Source organism: Felis catus, chromosome A1, assembly GCF_018350175.1.
Source record: "Felis catus isolate Fca126 chromosome A1, F.catus_Fca126_mat1.0, whole genome shotgun sequence".
Taxonomy (NCBI): Eukaryota; Metazoa; Chordata; class Mammalia; order Carnivora; family Felidae; genus Felis; species Felis catus.
In genome coordinates, this window is record NC_058368.1 from 122264210 (window position 1) to 122283711 (window position 19502).

Here is a 19502-nt window from a genome sequence, read left to right on the forward strand (position 1 = left end):
GCCAGGACCAATGGGGTGCCCTCCCCCACTCACAGATTGCAGCAGCCATTCAGTAAACGGCTCTGTGCAGAGGCAAGGGAGGATATTAATGCTGTCCTTTTGCTTCTGAGGTTACTCTAAGACCCCTCCTTAAGCAAGTCTGCAGCCACTCAACCTCCAACGGAGAGATCAGGGTGATTAGGAACCGTTGCACTGAGCCCTGCCGCTTGCCTCCACCAGCATCACACCCTAAATGCTAAGTCTGGAGTTCTCACATCTTGGGCCAGACATGGAGGGAGGAAGGCAACCATGCAAAATTCAGGGGTGTTGCTTATGTATATTTCTTACTTTCTCTTACCCTAGGACAGTGTTTCTCGACGAACTGCACTGGGGTTCCATCCTCAACAGGCACTGGAGGGCTTCTTGAAAATGGAGGTCCTGGGGTTCACTCAGGATGTACCGATTCAAAATTTTAGGAGGAGCATGTGAGCCTCCCGAATCTGCATCTTAAACCAAGCACTGCAGATGATCTTTATGCGTATGCTAGCGCTTGGGAACTAGTGTCCTTCTAAAGAGGTAAAACTCTTGTGGGTCACTGAGCCTACCTGCTGCCTCTACTAACCACTATTATGCACCATTTATTCAACAACGATGTGCCACCAACTATTACATGGCAGGCATGATGCTGAGCAAAAGCTCAAAGCACCTGGTCTCCTGGAGGTTAAGGTCTACTGATGGGAAACTGATGATGAACACAGGCAAATAGATAACGGGTGAGGCAGTGAGGCAATCTGTGAAGTAAAATAAAAGGGGAGTGCTAGGGCGGTGTAGATCAGGTAGGCAGGAAGTCCTATTTGAAGAGCAGTATTTGGTGGGGTTCCATCGTGTAATGGTTAGCACTCTGGACTCTGAAGAGTGGTATCTGTGCAAGACTTACACAAGTGAGGGTAAGAACAACATGGTTGGGAGAAGAACATTCTAGACAGAGGGAACAAGTATGAGGTCCTGGAGAGGGAATGTGCTTGGGATGTTTGAGAAACAGCAAGGAGGCCAGTGTAGCCGGTGTGGGCTGAATGAAGAGGGCGGTTACAGGAGATCATCAGGGTGCAGATTTCCTAGGCCTTGGAGGCCACAAAAAGACTGTAGATTTTACTGCATAAAACGGGAAGGGGGACATGACATGATCTGAAAGGTCACTATCTTGTAGCTTGTTTAGTTTATTTCTAGGCTGCCAAATAATCTCAAGTCTGGATTGGGGGGAATGAAGCAATGGTTCATTGTCATTTACATTATAGTTTTATTTTCATTCCAGTCTATTGTCCTATGCTTATGCTGTGACTTCTGGCTGACGTCCTGAGGGCATCATAAAGTAGGTGCTTCGACTGAGAATTGGGGCAAAGAATAAGGAAGCTTTGCTAGGGGAGGCTGGCCCAGAAGGTCTTCGTTCATTTACTCACACATTTATTTCTTCTATCAGCCTTTAATGAGAAGGCAATATGTGTAAGGCACTCTGCAGCTACTTGACGTGCATTATTTTAGGTATTCCCACAGCAGCCCTGAGGTACAGTTCACGATAGACATCTCATGGATGAAGAAGTGGAGGCTTGGTCAGAAGCAGGTGGCCATGGGCAGTGTTGGAACTTGGACTCAAAGGCAAGACACTAACAGCAAAGCTTGTGTTTTCCCCTCCATCGTGGGTGGAAGAACAAAGCTCTGGGGCCAGCCTACCTGGGTTCAGGTCCTACCTCTGCTGCTTGCTGACCATGTGACTTTGGGCAGGTGACTTATGTTTCTGGGCCTCAGTGTCTGTCTCTGTAAAATGGGGATAATACAAGTTTCCTCTTCATCAGAATGTTGTTAGAACTAAATGAGCTACTACCTTAAAACACTTAGAACAGGATGTGGCACCTAAAGTCTCCTTTTGACCACGACTCTAGATAAAGTCATAGGAGGCTACTTGAAGGAACTTGGAATCTGAAGCCTGCACAGGGTGTGAAAACCATTGTCCTAGTACAGAAAAGTCATGAGGAAAAAGGCCTCAGATTTATGATTTGAGAAGAAATAGATTTCAATTATTCTAAGAAACAGACTCCAGCTTAACTAACAGATCTAGAGATAGCCAGAAGTGTCCTGAAGTAGAAGGGCCAGCTTTGGCAGGGAGTGAGTTCTCCAATGCTCTCTTGTCAGGAATACTGGGCTTCAGAGACCCTGGAAAGGGCTGGGCTACTGGTTTCAGGGACCTCCCAAACTGAAATTCTGATTCTATCTAATGGGATGGATATGGGTGGCCCGAGGGCCGGTTCTGACTTTGTTTTCCTTATTCAGTGTCTTTTTTTCTTTTTTCTTTTTTCTTTTTTTAACTAGACTGTGTTGGCTTTAGGCAGGGCTCAAACACACAGTTTCATGATAGCCAATATCATGCCTTTTTTGGTTAATATGCTACTGCTGGGCTCCTGAAGGATTTTACACTTGGGGCTTCTACCCACATGCTTAGATATTCTATCATCTTGGTTGAAAAAAATGAATTAATAATTAAGGTAGAACATGGCTTTCTAGCCTTTGCTCATGAGACTGACTTTTGGTCAACTCTCCCCTGAGAGGGTCACCTTTCTGTTTATATATGAGTGCACACAGCTGAGAATATGTACCATTCTATCTAGAGGCTTTGATGGAGCAGCTATTTTGTGCTGAATAAACATGATATGAAAACATCTTTAATGGCTTTGTCCTAACACAGCCTTTCTTTTCCTTCTAAATATCATGCTTTCCAAGTGCTGTATCTGGAAAAGCACACTACTCTATTTTTCAATGCCTTGAAGGTTTACTGCCTCTTCAAAACAAAGCATTGTGTGTTCCTGCCATTGCTCATGGAGAAGAAGAATTTTTTGTCTGGATGTCAAGAAAATGAACAGGTTTCTGCACTCTATTCAGACTTGAGGACTTTGGGGCATACAGAGTGCCATCTACACATCTAGCAAAATGCAATGATAGAGACGGCCTTCAGCAGCCCGCTCCTTAAAACGTATCCACCCATCTCGTAGCACTTCTAGTCTCACAGCAGTCAGGAGAATATTCTCATGTTGCAAGTTTGGGCTGAAATTTTCCCCAAAATTTGTACCCTTCAGTAATTTCCAGTTTCTCTTTGGATTAAGTCTATAACTGATATCACAGAGGCATGCAGGACCTACCACTTGACAGCTTCATTTTCCACTGTTCTCTTGCTGGGTCTCTCTCTGGTCTCATCAGCCATCCTTCAGAACCTCACATTTACCATAACCCTCTGGTAACAGGGCCTCGCAAACATGCTCTCCTTTGCCTGGAAGATTCCCTCTCATTCTGCCTGGGCAAGTCTTACTTATCCTTCAGATCTCAGCTCAAGGGATACTTCTCCAGGGATGATGTCCACCTCTTCCTGGGCATTACACAACACTATTAGACCTTGTCTTCATATGCCCTCACCACTAGAGCATTTGTCACTGTTTATAGTAACTTGATTAATTAGTCTTGCATGTAGGCAGGAACCAAATGTACGTTCACCACCGGTGAACCCATTGTCTAGCCAATATCTGACATGGAATAGAGATGTTCTTTAGGCATTTGTTTGTAATTTTTGAATAAATAATTTCTCTTGCAAAGAGGTTCACTGACTCCTCAGTTTGCTCCTAAAATTTCCAGGTAAGTGACATTCCCGTGTATCAACAATAGGATCCAGAGCAGCCTTTCATGCATATCTTTGAAATCGCCCATTTATTTGCCTCCTGTTTGCTTTTCCTGCTAACTGTGCTTTTGCAGATACTTGGGAAGATAAAGGCTTTGGCCATCTCGGCCCATCTTTTCTCCCAGCTCCATCTGCCAGGGAAGAAACAGTGACTCAGAAAACTAATGGGCCAGTCTAACGATGGTGATGATTTCACTGCTGGTGATTTTTCTATTAGATTTATAAAATTGAGTCAAAATGAAGGAATTGCCTTGGGGCGCAAGTACCAAAAGCAAACAATGAATTCAGAAACACAAATCAGAACGGCGCTAACCAGTGTATGTTAAAAGCAAGCAGCAAAAGTGATAAAGGTTGAAAGAATTAAAAAATGCGAGACTGAACTTTTTTTTTTTTTTTTTGATGGGAACATGATAGTCTACGAGAAACCCAGGATGTGCCATCAGACTAGCACAGTGTTACCACTAGAATGACCTGGACAAAAATACTGTCACAGTAAGTACAGGGGCCATCTATTAAGTGACTATTAGGTATATTTCACTCAACGTCTTTTATCCTTACAATAAACCCAAAAAGGAAACATGATTACTTACATTTTACTATTGACAAAACACTCAGAGGATAAATATCTTTAATCATATTTGGAACTCTGGTGTAACCGATTTCAAAGCCAAAGTCTTTTCCAACTAGACAGTTCACCTTACAAGTCCTCTCCCAGGTCTTCACCTGTAAAATGTGACTACTGCCACGCACCATCCTTGTGATAATTATCTCCATGTGATAATAATGCATGGAGAGTGCCTCACTCCCAGTTGGCTTTTATCAAACATTACTTTCTATCTTCCACATTTTTTTGTATGATTATTTTGTTTTTGAAGGAGAGAGAGAGAGAGAGAGAGATCATGAGAGGGGGAGGGGCAAAGAGGGAGACACAGAATCCACAGCAGGCTCCAGGCTCTGAGCTGTCAGCACAGAGCCCAACACGGGGCTTGAACTCACCAGAGGATCATGGCCTGAGCCGAAGTCGGATGCTTAACCAACTGAGCCACCCAGGCGCCCCTACCCTCCACATTTCTTATCAGCTGCTAAATTCTTTATGGATTTTATTAGGAACTCCTAAAACTCAGTTACTACTCCCTGCTTCTGGTTTAATGTGGGAACCTCAAGAGGGGGACATGCTTCACAAAGCTCTATCACTTAATCTCACACCAACACTGCCAGGTTTTATTATATTCCCACTTGACTCCGAGGCACAGCAGGATTAGACAATTCATCAAGGGACATCAATGTCACAAAAGGACCAGAATGTAGGCGTCTCTGGGCCACTGGCCTAGGATTCTTTCCATCGCCACATTTCATCGAAGTACTCAGGACAAGGGTGTTTTCTGAGACCTCCACTAATATGGATTATATTTATAATAACAACAGCTCTTATTGAGTTCTTAATATGCACTGTGTACCACACTATATACTTTGCATGAATTATCATGTTTACTCACCAAAGCAACTGTTCAATGATATGTGCATAATTTTTATTCCCCTTTATGTAGATGACAAAAGTAAAGGGCAAGAAACTGAATGACTGTCTCTATATTAGGTAGATGTTCTAGCTGGTACCTGAAAATAAAATCTTGAAGCAAATTCATAGCTACCATGAAGCAGACAAACGCTCAGTAGAGATCCATTGAAAGCATAAGCAAATAACACTGACCTTGAATCCTTCTAGGACAGCCACCTATCTGCCAGACATCAGACATCTTGACCAAAAGCAACCTCTTCTCAACTGCAGATCTTACTCTATCATTTCAAAGGGATCTACAATGGATCAATCTCTTTCTCCCAGAGCTCTTCCCTTTGACTATATTCCTTAACCCTGAGCATCGTTTATCACAGACTCAGGTACTCAGCTCTGATTATCCAAGATTCACCTGGGGAGCTCTGAAAACTAGGATTCCCAGGGCTGCCTTCCTGGAAGTCTGATTCAATAGGTAGACATGGTGGAGACATCCCTGTTCATTTGCCACAGCTGATCCTCAGGCACAGTCAGGGTTAAAATCTACTGTTAGAGTTGTGCGTGTATGCCTTTCTCTCCCCTGCCATACTGCGATTTCTTCAAATAAGGATGAGTCCTTTACATCTTTTAAGTTCCCATGTGCTGAGAACAATGCTTAAAATATGGTATTTATGCTTCATATTACAAAATGCAGTATATTATGAGGCAGATAAGACCTTGGGCTCTAGAGTCAAACTGTCTGGGTGCAAACTCTGATCTACCACATAACGGCCATGTGGCTTCAGGTAAGTTACTATAACATCCTGTGCCTTGCTACCTCATCTCTAAAATGAGGACAGTTAACAGTACTTACGTCATGATCTTCTGAGATTTATATGAGGCAGTGACTATCCAGTATTTAGCACAGGGTCTGGCAGATAACAAGGCTACTGCCAATGCTAGCTGTGTCGGTAGGCAAAAACAATTCAATCGGCATGAACTATTAATGCCTTTATGTGACTGTGTAAAGTCTCACTCACAGACTATTGACAGGCATTATGCTAGATGTTTTACAAAATTACAATTTTTTCTCCTTCATAACAGTACTCTGATATGTTATTGTTGGAGAAAGAAATATACCAATCAAGTAACTGAATGTCACCCAGCAAGTAATTATGAGTGTGAGATTAGAACTCAGGTTTAGCTGGTTTCAGAGGCCATTCTTCCTACTTTATTACTAAGAGTTCACATAAGCATCCATTCACGCAGCCATTCATTCAATCAACATGTATCTATTACATGTCTGCAAGGTGCTGGGAGCTGTCCTATGTGCTGGAGATATAGAAGTGAGCCTCTGCTCTCATGCAGCTTACAGTCTACAGAGCACAAAGGAGAGCAAGAAATAAGCAAATGGGTGTATAACACAGCCAGTAAAGCTAAGTGCTGTGGATAAAAATAAAGCAGGGCAAAGGTAACTGGGGAGTGGGGGTGTGGGTGTAGATGTGAGTGTGAGAGAGAGAAAGAGACAGAGAGGTGGGGGAGAGGAAGAGAGAAAGAGAGACATGGAGGGAGAGAGGGAGAGGGAGGGAGAGGGGGAGGGAGGGAGGGAGAGGGGGAGGGAGGGAGGGAGAAGGGGAGGGAGGGGGAGGGAGAGGGGGAGGGAGGGAGAGGGAGAGGGAAGAGGGAGAGAGAAAGAGAGACAGATTTTAGACAGGAAGGCCAGGAAAGGCCTCTCTGGTGAAGAAGCATTTGAGAAATGGATGTGACGAGACATGAATGGATTCTGGATATTTTTAGGAGGTTGGGCCCAGAGGATTCACTGTAGAATGAGAAGAAGGATATGAAACAATGATAGAAATGAAGGATGACTCCAAGGTTTGTGGCTGAAGTAACCAGGAGACTGGAGTCCTTGTTCATTGAGCTGGAGAAGAAGCTGGACACGTGGGTTTTTCTCAAAGGGAATGAAGAGCTGGGCTTTGAGACCTGTAGAGCATCCCAGAGGAAGTGCTGGGTAAGTAGTTGGATGTGCAGGTCTGCATTTGGGGTGAGAGGTTGGAGCGGGGATGCAGGTTGGAGGGATGAGGTCTAACACCCTGGGCTAGCTGAGGCCACCTAGGAACAAGCACACATAAGGAGAGGCCTGAGCCCTTGGCTTACGTGTTTACGGTTTAGGAGGATGAGAAGGACTAGCCATGGCGGGAGAAGGAAACAGACAGAAAGTGTGGACCTTGAGGCCAAAGAAGCAGTGACCGTGTGTGCCAATGCAGCTTGAGAGGTGGGGCAGAGGACCCTGGTCAGTGAGGGGGCCACAGGACTCTCACAAGAGCAACTTGGCCACTGTGTATGGATGACTCTTTCAAGGCAATTTTCTGCGAAGAGGAGTAGGACATGGCAGTAGCTGGAGGCAGACACAGGATCACAAGAGGAGTATTTAAAGTCAGGTGACTGACAGCATGCTGGCGATCGCACACCAATGATCCCGTTTAGAGGAAAGACTTAAAGACTTGGTGATGACACACAGAGAGGGGCCAAGGGCAGCAGTGAAGGGCTTGGGTTGGGGTCAGGGATGGGATCCAGCTCCCAAGGAGAGGGCTGGCCTTGGATGAAAGCAGGGACATGTATTATATATAAAAAACGTAAAAAACAAAACAAAACAAAAAACACCTTTTTTTTAGTCTAAAGCGATATCAGATTTTGTCTCACTTAAGCCTTACAATATCCTGGTCAGGTGGCATAATATTATTTCCATGTTACAGAGAATCATGATGCACATTTGGGAAAGGCTTTAAATGTAGGTGAGAAGATGAACAGTCAGGGAAAGGTGTGGGTGGGAAGTGCCTTTGATGTAGGCCTGAAGAGTGGGTTGGTTCTACATATGTGGAAGGGGCTAAGAAGAGATTTCCAAAAATAAGAAAAATAAGAATTCCATAAATGCGTAAAAAGGCACGGAACAGAGGAATGGATCCTTTCTTAGCATGTACTCTGCAACCAGACCGCACGGGTTCTCATCCTCACCCTTGCACTTAACAGCTGTGTGACCTTGGACAGGTTACCTGACTGCTCTGTGTCTTAGTCTCATTTCTAAAATGAGGATAATAACAGTACTTACCTCATAGGATTGTGGTGAGGAAGACATACACCTGTTCCTACATCCACGTGCATGTACGTGTCAGAATTCTACCCAGCAAGTAATAAGCGCTGTATGTTTTTTGTTATTATTTTATAATTATTTACAACATGATAAACAGGAAAACGTGTACTTTCCCCCCCCCTGTATGTGCATGTAGACTTCCAGCAAGCCTGTTTTTGGGTGTCACTGGAAGGTATTCTGCTTCCTGTTTCCTCCTTACGAAGGAGAACTATGGCTGCATAGACAAATTTGTCACTCTCGCATTCAGTTTTTTATTTAAGAAGAGCTTCTTGGGGCGCCTGGGTGGCGCAGTCAGTTAAGCGTCCGACTTCAGCCAGGTCACGATCTCGCGGTCCGGGAGTTCAAGCCCCGCGTCAGGCTCTGGGCTGATGGCTCAGAGCCTGGAGCCTGTTTCCGATTCTGTGTCTCCCTCTCTCTCTGCCCCTCCCCCGTTCATGCTCTGTCTCTCTGTCGCAAAAATAAATAAACGTTGAAAAAAAAATTAAAAAAAAAAAAAAAAGAAGAGCTTCTTGATCACCTACTCAGAGTCAAGCTCTGTGCTAACCAGGATGCAAAGACTAAAGCCAAACAGGACAGAATCCCTGTCCCCAAGCTGCTCCCGGCCACCAGGAGACAGGCACGTAAATAGACTGTTTCAACGTAATCTGCAGGCTGTGTTCAGAAGGAAATGCGTAATGCATGAGTGAAGAGCACCGAGTTCTGATTCAGACAGCTTGGACTTGAGTCTTAGCTCTGACTTTACTAACTGTGGCTCTGGACACAGCAGGCATGTGTCCATTTCCTCACCTATAGCATAGAGATAAGAGCATTTGGTATGAGAATGTGAGAGCAGTAAATGAGATCACACAGGCATAGCCCTGAGCACACAGCCACTGATTTTTGCGGTGCTACTCTGCTTCTCCTCATCTCTTCTGTCCACAACTCTTGTGCTTCTTGTGACTCATAATAACAAGACCATCTTTGGAGTTGTTAAGGAAGTCGTCCTGGGAAGCCCTGACTTGAGCTACCTTTTAAGAGATGAGCAAGGACTTGCAGCATGAAAACAGAGTTGTGACAGAGACAACTCAGGGAAAGGAAGTGGCACGAGGCAAGGCACATGACCCTTGTCCCTTCAGGAAAAGGAAGTGCCTTTACTCATGTGTTCACCGGCCCAGAAAAGGCCCTCCCAAGTTGGGTGCCACATTAGGTCCATTGGAAAATATCAGGCAAGGTTCCTCATACTTCACTGGCTTTCTTATTCCTGTGGGTCTTCCCTTCCCCTCTGTCCTGTCCAGAATGGTTTCATTCTGCTTGTGATTGAGATTCTGTTCCTCTAATCCTAGAATCATTTTGCTGGATGAATCCTTCCTCACCGTGGGGGGAGGGAGTTATGTGCCCTTTTAATGAGGTCCACATAGAAGGGAAGACAATTCAGTTGTCCTCTCCAAACCCTGTTCGAGCATCGGCATTATTTAGTTGACCTTTTTCCCATTCTTATCCTCTGATTTCAAGTTAAAGTAGAGCATGATCATAAAACCAATGCCCGCAAGAATGTCCACAAAAAGCTCCCCAACCAGCAATGGTTAAAACAGCTTGCATTCCTGTAGCCATTAATGCTTTGGAGAATGTGTTTCACCTGTGTTTTAAAAACGTGATTCTATAATAACCTTGGTATTTGGCATATTTTCATTCAGTAAAAATTTGTTGAGTGCCCACTAAGTACTCGGTATTGTTCTAGTGCTGGGGGTACAGCTGAGAGCAAAACTACATGTGGGTCCTGCTCCCATGACACCCTCAGTCTATCCGGGAGACAGATATTCCCAAAGCAGTTATGCAGGCCATTCAGGATGACAAACTATGACAGGTGTTTTGAAACACACCGGTTCTCTAGGAGCTAGGACTAGGAGGACCTCAGGGCAGGGATGGCTTCTCCACTTGAGCTGAGAGTCCAAGGCCAGGATTAATAAGGAAGGGGACTGAGGGGATAAAGAGACGTCTGTGGCCAGAGCAAGATTCCTGAAGAACCAAGAAAGGCCTGTGTGGCTGGAGACGAGGCAAGATGGAATGTACTTCAGGTCAGGCAGGGAAGTCACACAGGGGTCAGAACACGCAGGGCCCGCTGGGCCATAGGAAACCACTGAGAGGTTTTTAAGGCAAGCATGTTGTTGTTTGGGGGGGTTGAGGGAGGGACTATGATCGTATTTTTTAAAAAGTATTTTGACTGTAACAGGAAGAACAACATCTTGACCTGATGGATGAAGGAACAGGCTCGAGGGTTGAAAGTGAGAGAAGGAAAGAAAAAGGAGTATTATTTGTGGACCACATATGTGTGAATGTGTTACTACATCATGTGCTAAGATGGTGTCTGGGACACAGTAGGTGCAATACGGATGAAGGCCAATAACAAGAATAATAATAACTATTATTATCGCTACTACTATGATTATCACCCTGTGCACGGCATTCTGAATGTATTTCTTTGCAGCCACCCTATAACGTATGATCATCCATGTTTTACAAATGAGGAAACAGGCTCAGAGAGGTTAAATGACTACCCAACATCACCCAGTTGGCAAGGGGCAGAGCTAAAATTCAAAGCCCATGATCTTTCTGTGTTGAGAAAACAACGTCAAGACAAACTGGAAGGAACACCTGTCTTTTAAGTAGGGTGGCTCCACCCTCCAAGAAACCCAGCGATTATTGAAGCTTTTAAAGTTGTTCTCGAATTACTCTTAAGGGAATTGTTTGGGTATTTGTATTTATTTCATTTTCACAAGGATATACACCAATTATTCATTCTCTGTCTCTTCAATTAAATAAAATAGGAAGTTTGCAGCCATAACTTTTCTAGAAGAAACTACGGAGTGACATAATTGCTAACAATATAAAAACACAGACTCGTTCTCACATATTTTTCTCCTTGGACAAACTCTAAGTGTAACTAGTTCCGAGCGACACTGTTTTGTGTTTGAGGAAACTGTTCACTACCTAAGGGAGACACTGTAATGAAAAAAGAAAACTTGACTGTCTGAGAAAGTACATGGGACTTCAAAACGGACAGCACCTACCATGTACCAAGCCTCCCAAAGGCCTTGAATGATCACATTTAATTCTCAGTATCCTGGGAATAAGTCCTTTTATTTCCACTTAATAGGTAAAATTGAGTGACTTGGCCCTGCTTGCTTGGTGTTTAACTCATGCCTTCCCCACCCAGCTCCAGGACCTCACTCACCACCTTAATGTCTGCCACAAGCTATCCTCCCTACCCATTGTCTATTAGCTTTACAACAGATTGAAAGACAAGTCTCCTTACTCCCCACCCCCTAAATCTGGTGGTAGTTAGTAAGTTAGAGATTGTTTTGATAGGAATAAAACGTGATTTCCATTTGATGGAATAAAACGGTTAGACTTAGTTAAAAAACAGTTCAAGAAAGTTCTTGGTGGTGGTGGTTTGTCTGTATGAGGTAGGATCTTAGTTTAATTAAGACACAGAACAGCAACTGAAGAGACCAAGTGTTTGGGTTCTCTGAGTCTAAGCTAGGAGGAGAGGACGGGGGACCAATCAGAAATAGAACGGTCATCTAGGCAGCTTCCTGTGGGAGTTTGGGTCTTTCGTACATGGAAAATGTCCCTGAAGATTCCTATCTATGCCACCCACCTCAGAGACTTACTAAGATCCTCTATGTGAGGGACAAGATTTCTCAAAGGGTCATCTCCTTTAGCCACCAATAATGTTTTTAAGGGAACTATCTAATTGAAAAAAACATCCATAAGATATCAAGGTCTGTGAAAAATACCATCCTTGAACTCAATGCAAGGGTGATCTCGAACTCCTACTTGCTTTTCCTGGGGGTATTGACTGAAAATCACTTTGCAGTACAATAAATACTTTTCTTGTTTTATATACACCACCCCCAATCCCAGGTTCCTACTCTGAGGATGAGAAACAAGGGTGGGTTTTCCGAACAGGCTGGTCATCAGCTCCTTTCTGTAGAGTGTGGCTGGACTGAGCTGTGGTGGGAGCCCCTCCCCACCCCCAGCCCTCTTCAATCAGTACTGCTTGTAGGACAACCCTCAGCCTGAAAAGCAGCCAGCCAGCTGCTTTGCTTGAAACTGCTCTTTTTCGAGGATGTAGCAGATCAAAAGAAACAGGCAAATCACACATAGAATATGCACAGCCAGCTACTGGCTCCAGAAATGTTGATACCTGCAGTGCTTTGATGAAGGTGAATTGCCAGCACTTTGACAAGGAACACACACGTGCACACAGAAAGTACATACACACACGGACGCATAGCACTCGAGGTCAGAAGGTAGCAGAGGAGGTCCCCAAAGGACGGGGAACTGGGACTGTTTGTACAAGGCTCAGCTCACCCTCGCCAGAAGGCAGCAACTTAGGACCCCCCACAAACCACATTTCCAGAAGCGCTGAAAGTCAGCTGTGTCTTCCTGCTCTGCAACCCAAGTCCAGACTCCGGGCAAACCAATCCAACAACCGACACTCCACAGTCATGTGTAAGCTAATTCTATTTTGCTAATTGCTTTCTTGGGCATGCACCAAGTTATTAAACAGACAATGACAAAACAGAGAGCTTGGATAAATGTATGTGGCAGCACTTACTGAAAATCTTCTTCCTTAACAGGAGTTCTCATTACTTGTTTGCTTGTGAAGGAGAATAAGGGAAACTGGCAAAATATTTCTGATTTTTTTTTTGACTCAGCTGTATCAGCTTTGAGATCACCTTTGCAACATTATCCTGCTCTTCAGAAAATACTTCCCTTTCCTTAGAGAAGACAGACTGATTTTAGAAGCAGATCTAAGTCTGTTAGACACAAGCTTTTGCCAGGAACGGCAGTCAGCTAGTAGCTACCGAAAGCAGGATCCGGCAGAGCCTGTGGGAAGTCATACACCAGCCCACTTTTTCCCACCCACCCAGACAGTCTCCCTCTCTGGTCTGTACCTTCCGTGTGGCAGCTGGAAGAGAGGATGGTATTCGGAGGTCTGAAGATGTAAGGCAGGTAACGAGAGAAGCATTTCATCTTCCAAAAAAAATAAAAAATAAAAATCTAAATAAAAAAACAGTCTCCTGAATCCATAAGGATTCTCTCGGCCTTTCAAGCTGGCTACATCCCCAATATGTTTATGTAGGTTCTCTCCTGGATGTGCAGAGCTGGGAAGCCCGAGGAATAACTGGAGATGGGTCCCATTTTGCCATCAGCACCAGGAAGCACTGCCTTACATTTCTGCGTGCAGCTCAAACTCAGAAGCCCCCAAGCAAGCCGGGATATAGCCTCTTCATTGGCTGCAGCTTCTCCGAGCAGGATTTGCTGAGTAAGTCAGTCCTGCCTGTAAACACACGCTGAAATGCCCTGCCTGAAACCTCTACCTTTTCCCGTGTGGTCAGTTTCTCCTCTAGCAATAGAAATCCAGCAGGATAGGGGAGCACTGAGGATAAGTGACCATCTCTTATTTAGCTGGAAGATCAGATGAAACAAAGACTGCACAGTGTTCTGCCCTGGAGAGAGATGGCTGTTAAAAGAGCCACCCGTAATGCCATGGGTCTCAGGAATATTAAAGTACAGTGCAATGAAATGGGTCTCTGTCCTTGCTTCATCTAGATTTAGTTCTATGTTTTCTTAGTACGAAAGCCCAAACAATAGGACCATTTATCATTTAGGTGAAGCCAAAAGCTGGGGTGAGTACTCGGTGACAGAGGGCTAACACAGACAGATTCTGTGCTCCATTACAGCCTCTTCTTTCCTGCCAGCCCTCACACCGAGGTAGGAACCTGGTTTCGAGTTATTTGCCGTACAAATTTAAAGCCACAACACAAGAACAGAGGCTAAGCCCAAGGAAACAGACTCTTTCCCAACTGGTATACCCTGCTGGCTGGAAAAATTAAGTTGATCTAAGAATTATACAACTTTACCAAAACACTCACTCAGATTTCACATGAGAAAGAGAGAGGATGGCGGTATCGAAAGACAGGGATAACCACCAAATAAAGTAATTTGGATTGGGGATGTGGTTTGGTTTTGACCCATGAAATAATAATGACTTTGGAAACCTTATCACTGGAAGGCAAGCACAAGATGTCAGTTTGCGATTTACAAGTACTGTGAAAGACACTATTGTATACGATACAGAAAAGGTGAATGTCCTTTGTGCTGCATTTAGAGGCATGAGGAAATGACTTTAACGGTCTATAAAAGAAAACCAATATTCCTCTGAGTGGGATTTTTAAAAATAAGATTTAACATAAAGTTTAAAAATAAAACTTAGTATAAAATGTAAAAATATACAATGCCTTGTTCCACTAAAAAGAATGCACTAAAAAGAATAAAACACCTAGGGATAAATTTAACCAAGGAGATGACAGACCTGTACTCTGGAAATTAGAAGGTGTTGATAAAAGAAATTGAAGACAACACAAACAAATGAAAAGACCTGGCGTGCTCACAGATCGTAAGAATTAATACTGTTAAAACGTCCATACTTACAAAAAAGCAATCTACATATTCAACGCAATCCTCATCAAAATACCAATAGCATTTGTCACAGAACTAGAACAAATAATCCTAAATTTTGTAGGGAGCCACAAGTGACCTCACATAGCCAAAGCAATCTTGAGAAAGAACAAAACTGGAGGTATCACAATTCCAGATTTCAAGATATACGACAAAGCCCTGGTCATCAAAACAGTATGGTAGCAGCACAAAAACAGACCTAGAGATCAATGGAACAGATAGAGAGCCCAGAAATGAACCCATACAGATGGCCCAGAGACACATGAAAGATGCTCGGCACCACCAATCATCAGAGAAATGCAAATCAAAACGACAGCGAGATACCACCTCACCCCTGTCCCAATAGCTGGCATCAAAAGGACAAGAAACAACAAGCATCTGAGAGATGTGGAGAAAAAGGAACCCTCGTGTACTGTTGATGGGAATGTAAACAGGTGTGATCATTGTGGGAAACAGTAGGGAGGTTCCTCAAAAGTTAAAAATACAAATACCACATGATTCAGTTATTTCACAACTTGGCATTTACCTAAAAAAAAACAAAAACAGTAATTCAAAATAATATATGTACCCCTCTGTTTATTTTATTTTATTTTATTTTATTTTATTTTATTTTATTTTATTTTATTTTATTTTATTTTTTATTATGAAATTTATTGTCAAATTGGTTTCCATACAACACCCAGTGCTTATCCCAACAGGTGCCCTCCTCAATACCCATCACCCACCCACCCCTCCCTCCCACTCCCCCATAAACCCTCAGTTTGTTCTCAGTTTTTAAAAGTCTCTTATGTTTTCTTTCTTTTTTTTTTTTTTTAATTTTTTTTTTCAACGTTTATTTATTTTTGGGACAGAGAGAGACAGAGCATGAACGGGCGAGGGGCAGGGAGAGAGGGAGACACAGAATGGGAAACAGGCTCCAGGCTCTGAGCCATCAGCCCAGAGCCCGACGCGGGGCTCGAACTCACAGACCGCGAGATCGTGACTTGGCTGAAGTCGGACGCTTAACCGACTGCGCCACCCAGGCGCCCCAAAAGTCTCTTATGTTTTCAACGTTTATTTATTTTTGGGACAGAGAGAGACAGAGCATGAACAGGCGAGGGGAAGAGAGAGAGGGAGACACAGAATGGGAAACAGGCTCCAGGCTCTGAGCCATCAGCCCAGAGCCTGACACGGGGCTCAAACTCACCGACCGTGAGATCGTGACCTGGCTGAAGTCGGACGCTTAACCGACTGCGCCACCCAGGCGCCCCAAAAAATTCTCTTATGTTTTGACTCCCTCCCTCTCTAACCATTTTTTTCTTCCCCACCCCCATGGTCTTCTGTTAAGTTTCTCAGGATCCACATAGGAGTGAAAACATATGGAATCTGTCCTTCCCTGTATGACTTATTTCACTTAGCATAACATTCTCCAGTTCCATTCATGTTGCTACAAAAGTATAGCTACAAAAGGGTTGCTATATTTCGTACTTTCTCATTGCCACGTAGACTCCTATGTTTATTGAAGCACTATTTGCAATTACCAACACAGGGAAGCAACCCAAGTGCCCACCAAAAGATGGATGGATAAAGAAGATGTAGGAGATATACATGTGTGTATATACAATGGGATATTACTCGGCCACAGAAAAGAATGAGATCTTGCCATTTGTGACAACATGGATGGACCTACAGGGCATTATGCTAAGTGAAATAAGCCATACAAAAACAAATACCATAGGATTTCACTTCTATGTTGAATCTGAAAAAAAAAACAAGTGAACAAAAAAACAAACAAAATAACAGAGTCTTAAATACAGAGAACAAATTGGTGGTTGCCAGAAAGGAAGTAAGTGGGGAGATGCCGGAAATAGATATGGAGGATTAAGAGGCACAAACTTCTAGTTATAAAATAAGTAAGTCACAGAGATAAAAAGTACAGCAGAGGGCATATAGTCAATAATATTGTAATAACATTACGTGATAACAGATGGTGACTACACTTAAGGTGAGCTCCAAATAACGTGTAAAATTGTTGAATCAATATGTTGTACACCTGAAACTAATACAATGTTGCGTGCCAATTTACTTCAATTAAAAAAAAAGTGTGCTCTGAAATCTGGTAGAATAATTTTAATTTAACCCTATATTGCTTCTCTTCTTTAAAAATATACTTAACATTGGAGAAATGTATTGGTCTGCTCAGGAAAGCAAAGACTTTGAGCCGTAAAGTAATTGTAGTCTCAGTCTAGGCCATGGTATGCAAATACACTCTTCCACCAAAACGTTTTCTGACTTTTGAACCATTGTGACATGATGACAACTAGTGGCAGAGACAGGACATTTAGCCCTACAACAGCCCTATAACCCATCACTTCCTTAGACCAGGTACCTGGCAAGCTTGGGCCATCCCAAGTAAGGTGCTATTTAAGCAATGCCCGAATGGTCTCCATTGATTGTATGGGTCATCTGAATCTCAGAACCCAAGAGCATATCTGGAAATGTCTTCCTGACACAAATACTGCACATCTGACCTCTGATCATTAGAGTGGAAGGAGTGTGGGCTTTGGGATCAGTCAGACCCAAATTTGAATCCATGTGCATTTACCGGTTGGGTAGATTTAAACAAACTCTAACACCTGTGGGCCTTAGTTTTCTGCATCTACAAAACAGTAACAAGTTTAACTCGTGCATTCTCAGATGAAGTGAGACAGTAAGCATATGAAGCACCTAGCACACCATAACCACTTGACAAATTGTTAGTACTGATATTGCTCATACTGTCACTGTGCACCTTCTCTGAGTTTCTCTGGCCAGACACCAACCTGAGAGCAGGGACAGAACAAGCGTGGTGAGGAGGGTCGTGCCACAATTAGATGGCCAAAGCTTAAGCATGACTTTCATACTGACTTACTGTATGATGTAAGACAACTGACGTCACATCTCTAAGCCTCCTTACATAGCTAGTAAGGATAATAACAGAATGCCACACAATATTATGAGGGCAAAATAGGATGGTTGATATGAAGGGGTTAACACAGTGCCTAGCAAAATGTAAGTGCTTTGTTAGTTTAACTGCTATGTCTTTAACAGTAATATCATCCCTGAATCAGTATCTTATTGCATTTACTCACCTATTTTGTCTACACGATGCAATTGTAAGCTTCCTAAGGGAAATATCAACGTCTAATTCATCTTTGTACTCTGAGTGCCTGGCACGAAATAGGTACTCAATAACTATTAGTTGGAAAAGTAAACGGACGGACGGACGGATGGACAGATGGATGGATAAATCCATATATATGGGAGAAAACTTTTGAAAGATGTTTGATACTTTTTTTTGGAGGTCCTTCACAGCACAAATGAATTTGAGCCCATTATAAGGTGGAATATGCCATTCAGGCAAAGATATTATGGAATTCATGAAAAGATATGCTTCGACTTGGCATAATTTGGCCATAGATAAACAGTAGGCATTTAGTATATACCTTCTGAATCAATAGGAGGCACTTAGCAAATACTTCCTGGGTGAAAACATATTCACTGATTATGCTACCCATAATTATCTCCAAAGAACTAAGCAAAAAACCAACCAACCAAACAAACAAAACACCTGTCTCCTTCATTAGATACAAAAAGATCAGTGAGGCTGGCACCTAAGTTCCAAAGTGGCACTCCAAACCAGCCAGTACCCCTTGACCTCAATTGAAAGCATCTTTTCCAATCCCAATTAAAAATTACTGATTTCGTGCCAGCCTGGGGCACCCCACCCACCTATATGTAGAATGGGCAAGGCGCAGAAAGAAAGAATACAAAATATCCTCGATCAGATGATTATTTACACGGTGATCTGCACTGCACCGTGTGAAGTGTTTTGGTGTACTTGTGTATCTTTTTTCTCTTTGATTCTCTGAAGAATCCCATTTTACAGAAGGGAAAACAAGCTGAGGATATAATAACGTGTCCAAAGACAAACAGCCCCCAAGGAGATCTAGTGTTTTTGTACCAGCATCACTTGGTGACCTTGCAGATTTCAGAGCCATCAAGCTTATTGATTCAGACTCTCTGAGGACAGATTAGGAATGTGCATATTCAACATGCCAAGTGACTCTTACTTTCAAGTGTGAGAACCTCTGGTGTGAGGTATTTCATTTCATGTTCCAGCTTGACAGGTCAGGGTTACAGAAAGTTTTCCAGATACTCTTCTCCCAGATCATCTGCCTCACTGCTTTGGTCCAACATTTTGTTGGCACCCAGATGTTTTATTAGGCATTAGTGAGTGATGTGGTGATTTAGTGACTCCTGCTCTAAAGGAGTGCATTTTCCAGAAAAAAAAAAAAAAAAGAAAAAGGACTAATAAACTATTATAATGCAGCTAAGAGGGGTTATGATGGAAAGAAGGGGTTGGAAAAGATTCTTTGGGATTAAAGAGCCCCAAAAGTCAATGTTAGACATCCAGGATTTGGCATTAGGCATTATTTACAAAAAGCTCCAGTTAAAAGGCAGTTATCTTACTGGGAGGCACAGCAAATGAACGGTTAGTAGTCATTAACCCCATAAGTGGAATTAAACTCTGATATAACAAATGTCATCATAGATAAGAGCAGGGCTACCAAGAGAGGAAGGGTCTTTCTAAGGAGAGGGGAGGCTCAAAGGCTTTGGCAGAGGTGTTTGGAGGGAGG

The 19502-nt window shown here is 43.2% G+C and overlaps 1 protein-coding gene across 5 annotated transcripts in view; it reads right to left on the reverse strand.

The window, feature by feature from the left end:
* The window catches only part of PPP2R2B (protein phosphatase 2 regulatory subunit Bbeta), a 510749-nt gene that overhangs the window by 410577 nt on the left and 80670 nt on the right, over positions 1-19502 (reverse strand). The window contains exon 1 of one of the 5 annotated variants that reach the window (XM_019833906.3): positions 13278-13573. The exons of 3 other annotated variants lie outside the window; for them this stretch is intronic. In XM_019833906.3, coding sequence (XP_019689465.1) covers positions 13278-13351 — 74 coding nt within the window. In that variant the 5' untranslated portion in view covers positions 13352-13573. Of the gene's footprint in view, positions 1-13277; positions 13574-19502 lie in introns of those variants that run through there. One more of the 5 variants, XM_019833921.3, reaches the window with a different exon arrangement.